Source organism: Podarcis raffonei, chromosome W, assembly GCF_027172205.1.
Source record: "Podarcis raffonei isolate rPodRaf1 chromosome W, rPodRaf1.pri, whole genome shotgun sequence".
In the NCBI taxonomy this organism is placed as follows: Eukaryota; Metazoa; Chordata; class Lepidosauria; order Squamata; family Lacertidae; genus Podarcis; species Podarcis raffonei.
Window position 1 is genome coordinate 14,093,664 of NC_070620.1, and position 3,652 is coordinate 14,097,315.

Genomic DNA, 3,652 nt, shown 5'->3' on the forward strand with positions numbered 1-3,652 from the left:
GGTTTAAAATTGATGCATCAGGCATCCACCCCACAGATGCTAAGATTAAGGCCATCATCGAGGCACCACGACCACAGAACAAGACGGAGTTGCAGTCATTCCTGGGACTTATTAACTTTTATCATTCGTTCTTACCCCAGAAAGCTTCGGTAGCTGAACCATTACATCGACTGTTGCAGAAAAAGAATGTGTGGCGATGGGGGCAGGGGCAGCAGAAGGCTTTTGACTCCTTGCGAGGAATGCTGAGTAGCAGGAACGTCCTTGCTCATTATGATGAGTCGAAGCCGCTGGTCCTGGCATGTGATGCTTCTCAATACGGCCTGGGGGCGGTGCTGAGTCATAGGGAACCAGATGGGTCGGAAAAGCCCATCTCTTTCTATTCCCGTACGTTGTCGCCCACGGAGCGCAACTATGCTCAAATTGACAAAGAGGCGCTTGCAATTGTGGCAGGAATCAAAAAGTTCCATGATTATGTGTATGGTCGCCATTTCTCCATTGAAACGGACCACAAACCACTGTTAGGGTTGTTCAACCCGAACAAACAAACGCCACAAATTCTCTCCCCCAGAATGTTGCGTTGGTCTATATTCCTGAACGGGTTCCAGTACACCTTGACCCATGTGCCGGGGAAACGGTTGTGCCACGCTGATGCGCTGAGTCGATTGCCTCTTCCTGGCGGGAGCAATGAGGATCCTGCTCCAGCGGAGCACATAATGATGCTGGAAACACTTCCGGGGGCTCCTGTAACGGCTACTGATATAGCTGAGAAAACGAGGAAAGATGCTGTTCTCTCCCGTGTGCTCACTTGGGTGGGGAGGGGGTGGCCAGGTGGTCCGCATGAAGACAAATTCAGGCCTTATGCGACAAGGCAGCACGAGTTGTCCATGCATAAGGGTTGTCTCCTGTGGGGAGATAGGGTGATCATCCCAGCACCACTGAGAAACAGGGTTCTTGAGACGCTTCACATGGGACACCCGGGAATGGTCAGGATGAAGTCGCTAGCCCGATGTTATGTGTGGTGGCCTGGAATGGACCAGAACATAGAACAATGGGTACGAACATGCAAGGCATGCCAAGAGGTGCGGCCAGAAGTGGCCAGAGCACCAGTTCACTGGTGGGAGCAGTCCAGATCTCCCTGGAGCCGGCTGCACTTAGATTTTGCTGGGCCATTCCAGGGGAAGGTCTTTTTGGTTATCGTCGATGCATATTCCAAATGGTTAGAAGTGGCGATGGTCCCTAGCATGGCATCAGCTGCCGTAATCAAGGTGTTGAGGCAGCTGTTTGCAACCCACGGGTTACCTGAGACCATTGTATCAGATAATGGGGCAGCTTTTGTATCCCAAGAATTCAGGGCATTCTTAGCTGATAACTTCATAAGAGGGGTCACATCCGCGCCCTTTCACCCATCCTCCAATGGGCAGGCTGAGCGCATGGTAAGAACAGCCAAAGAATCCATTGCGCGCTTAATGGAGGGTAACTGGTCAGCTTGCATCGCGCGAATGTTATTTTTGCAGCATGCGACGCCGTGTACTGCAACGGGCAAGTCGCCAGCTGAGCTGCTCTTGGGTAGAAGACTTGTAACGGTGCTGGATTATGTCCACCCGGATAAAATGCCAAACCGTAATTCAAGAGCAACCCCCCAGGCTGAGACTGACACAACAAGGTATCTCGCCCCTGAAGATCTGGTCTGGGTGAGGAACTATTCACGAGGCTCGCGGTGGGTGGCTGGTGTGGTCACCCGGGCTAGTGGACCTGTGTCCTATTATGTGACCTTGGAAAATGGGCAAGTTTGGAAGAGACATATAGATCAGCTGAGGCGCCGGGCGCTCAGCAGGGAGGGGTCAGATAATTCATCCCTGGCTAACGACGCAGAGCTGCAAGACCAGAGTGAAAATGGCCCAGAGGTGCAGTCACCAGGGGCTTCAGCAAATGAACCAGGGTCTGCTAGTCCTCAGGATGACGAGGTACAAGTAGGGGACCCTGCGATGTCTGGGACTCCATCTGTTCCTGACGAAACCCCTATAGCACCCCCCCTACCACAGGTAACATCCAATCCAGAACCGGCAACACCTGTTGTCAGGAGATCAAGTAGAAGTTGTAGGACCCCACAGTACCTGAGAGATTACGTCTGTGGTGCTCACTAGGGTGGGAGGGGTGTTGTGTATTGAGTCAAAGGATTTTATATCTGTATTATTATTGTCTGTATTTGCATTAGAGTAAAGTAACTGCCTTTTGGTTCCAGAGGGTACAGCTACTATTGGTTCATTTAAGCTGCTGTATTTGGATCCTCTGTCTTATTGGTTTCCTCCAAAAGGCAGGACTGTGATTGCCTGATATTGTTCCCTCCAAAATGTATCCTTTCTAGCTAGTTCCCTGTCCCTATAAATGTAGCTCTCCCCTCCTCAGTTCTCAGTCTTGTTTGCTTTAATAAAGAAGTGTTACTACAGAACTGTCTCCAGCATATTATGTCAAGAGAGCTGAAATCACAAACCCCACGTCACAACAGTGTCCCTTTCTCAATTTTAAATTCTTCTGTCACTATGTTGTTAACTATCAGTTTAGCCTTTTGTTCAGAATAAATCGCACCTATACCATTTTCAAAGTTTTGTCCAACCCCCATCCCCTGAAGATTTTTCTTCATAAAACTCCAAGAAATATTGTCAAAGGCTTTCTCCGCGTCTACAAATATCAAAACTGCTTTTGTGTTGATATTCACTTGTAACTTTTCCAAAATGTTAATTACATTCCTCATGTTATCAGATAAATGTCTACCAGGGAGAAAGCCAGCCTGGTCTTTATGTATCATCTCTGCTAATACTTTTTTCAATCTTTTGGCCAGAATATCTGCAAAAATTTTGTAATCCACATTAAGCAGGAATATGGGGCGATAGTTGTTTTTTTGCCGCCCTGAGAGTGGGCGAGGTTGTAGTCGAAGGGGGCGCAAATGGCTTGATGCGTGGCCTCCTTATGGAAGACGTGCAGCTGTCTGAAACTAGTATGATGGTACGGATACGTCAATACAAAACTGATCAGGCCGGTAGGGGCGTTCTTCTTAAACTCACAGCGTCTGGGGAGCAGGGCCCATGCCCGGTCAAGGATACTAGGCTGTATCTTTGCCTCAGACCGCCCGGCCCAGGTCCGCTTCTGGTTCACGAAGATGGGTCACCCTTATTGAGACACCAATCCACAAGGGTACTCCGCAAAGCTATTTATGCTTGCGGTTTAGCTTCCCGGGATTATACTGCAAACTCTTTTAGGATCGGCGCTGCCTCAACAGCCGCGCACTTGGGCCTGCCCGTGGATAAGATTAAGGAAAAGGGCCGATGGAAATCCAATGCTTATAAAGGTTATATCCATTAGTATACGCTCCGCTACGTTGCATCTACTTACCCGTTTTTCCTTTCCTTTCATTCTCAGCTGTTTTCAGGAGAAGTGTGTGGATTTGCGGCCACAGTATAGTCCATGGGCCCGCGTTTGGGCGGCCAGCTGTGGCCTTACCCCTTATCTTGGATTGCCACCTGGGGTGCGAGTTTCCTGGTTTTCGAGACGCGGCATACGGTGGGAGGAGCTTATGCCATTGTTGATGGAGAGAGTAGCCACGTTTGGCCCTCCTGACATCCTTATCATTCACTTGGGAGAGAATGACCTTGCT

At 49.4% G+C, this 3,652-nt stretch overlaps 1 protein-coding gene across 1 annotated transcript; it reads left to right on the top strand.

Moving 5' to 3' along the window:
• The first annotated feature begins 360 nt into the window (after positions 1-360).
• LOC128405973 (uncharacterized protein K02A2.6-like) lies at positions 361-2,144 on the top strand. The gene has a single exon (XM_053373029.1). The coding sequence runs from the start codon at positions 570-572 to the stop codon at positions 2,142-2,144; it is 1,575 nt and encodes a 524-aa protein (XP_053229004.1). The 5' UTR covers positions 361-569.
• Positions 2,145-3,652: the final 1,508 nt, after the last annotated feature.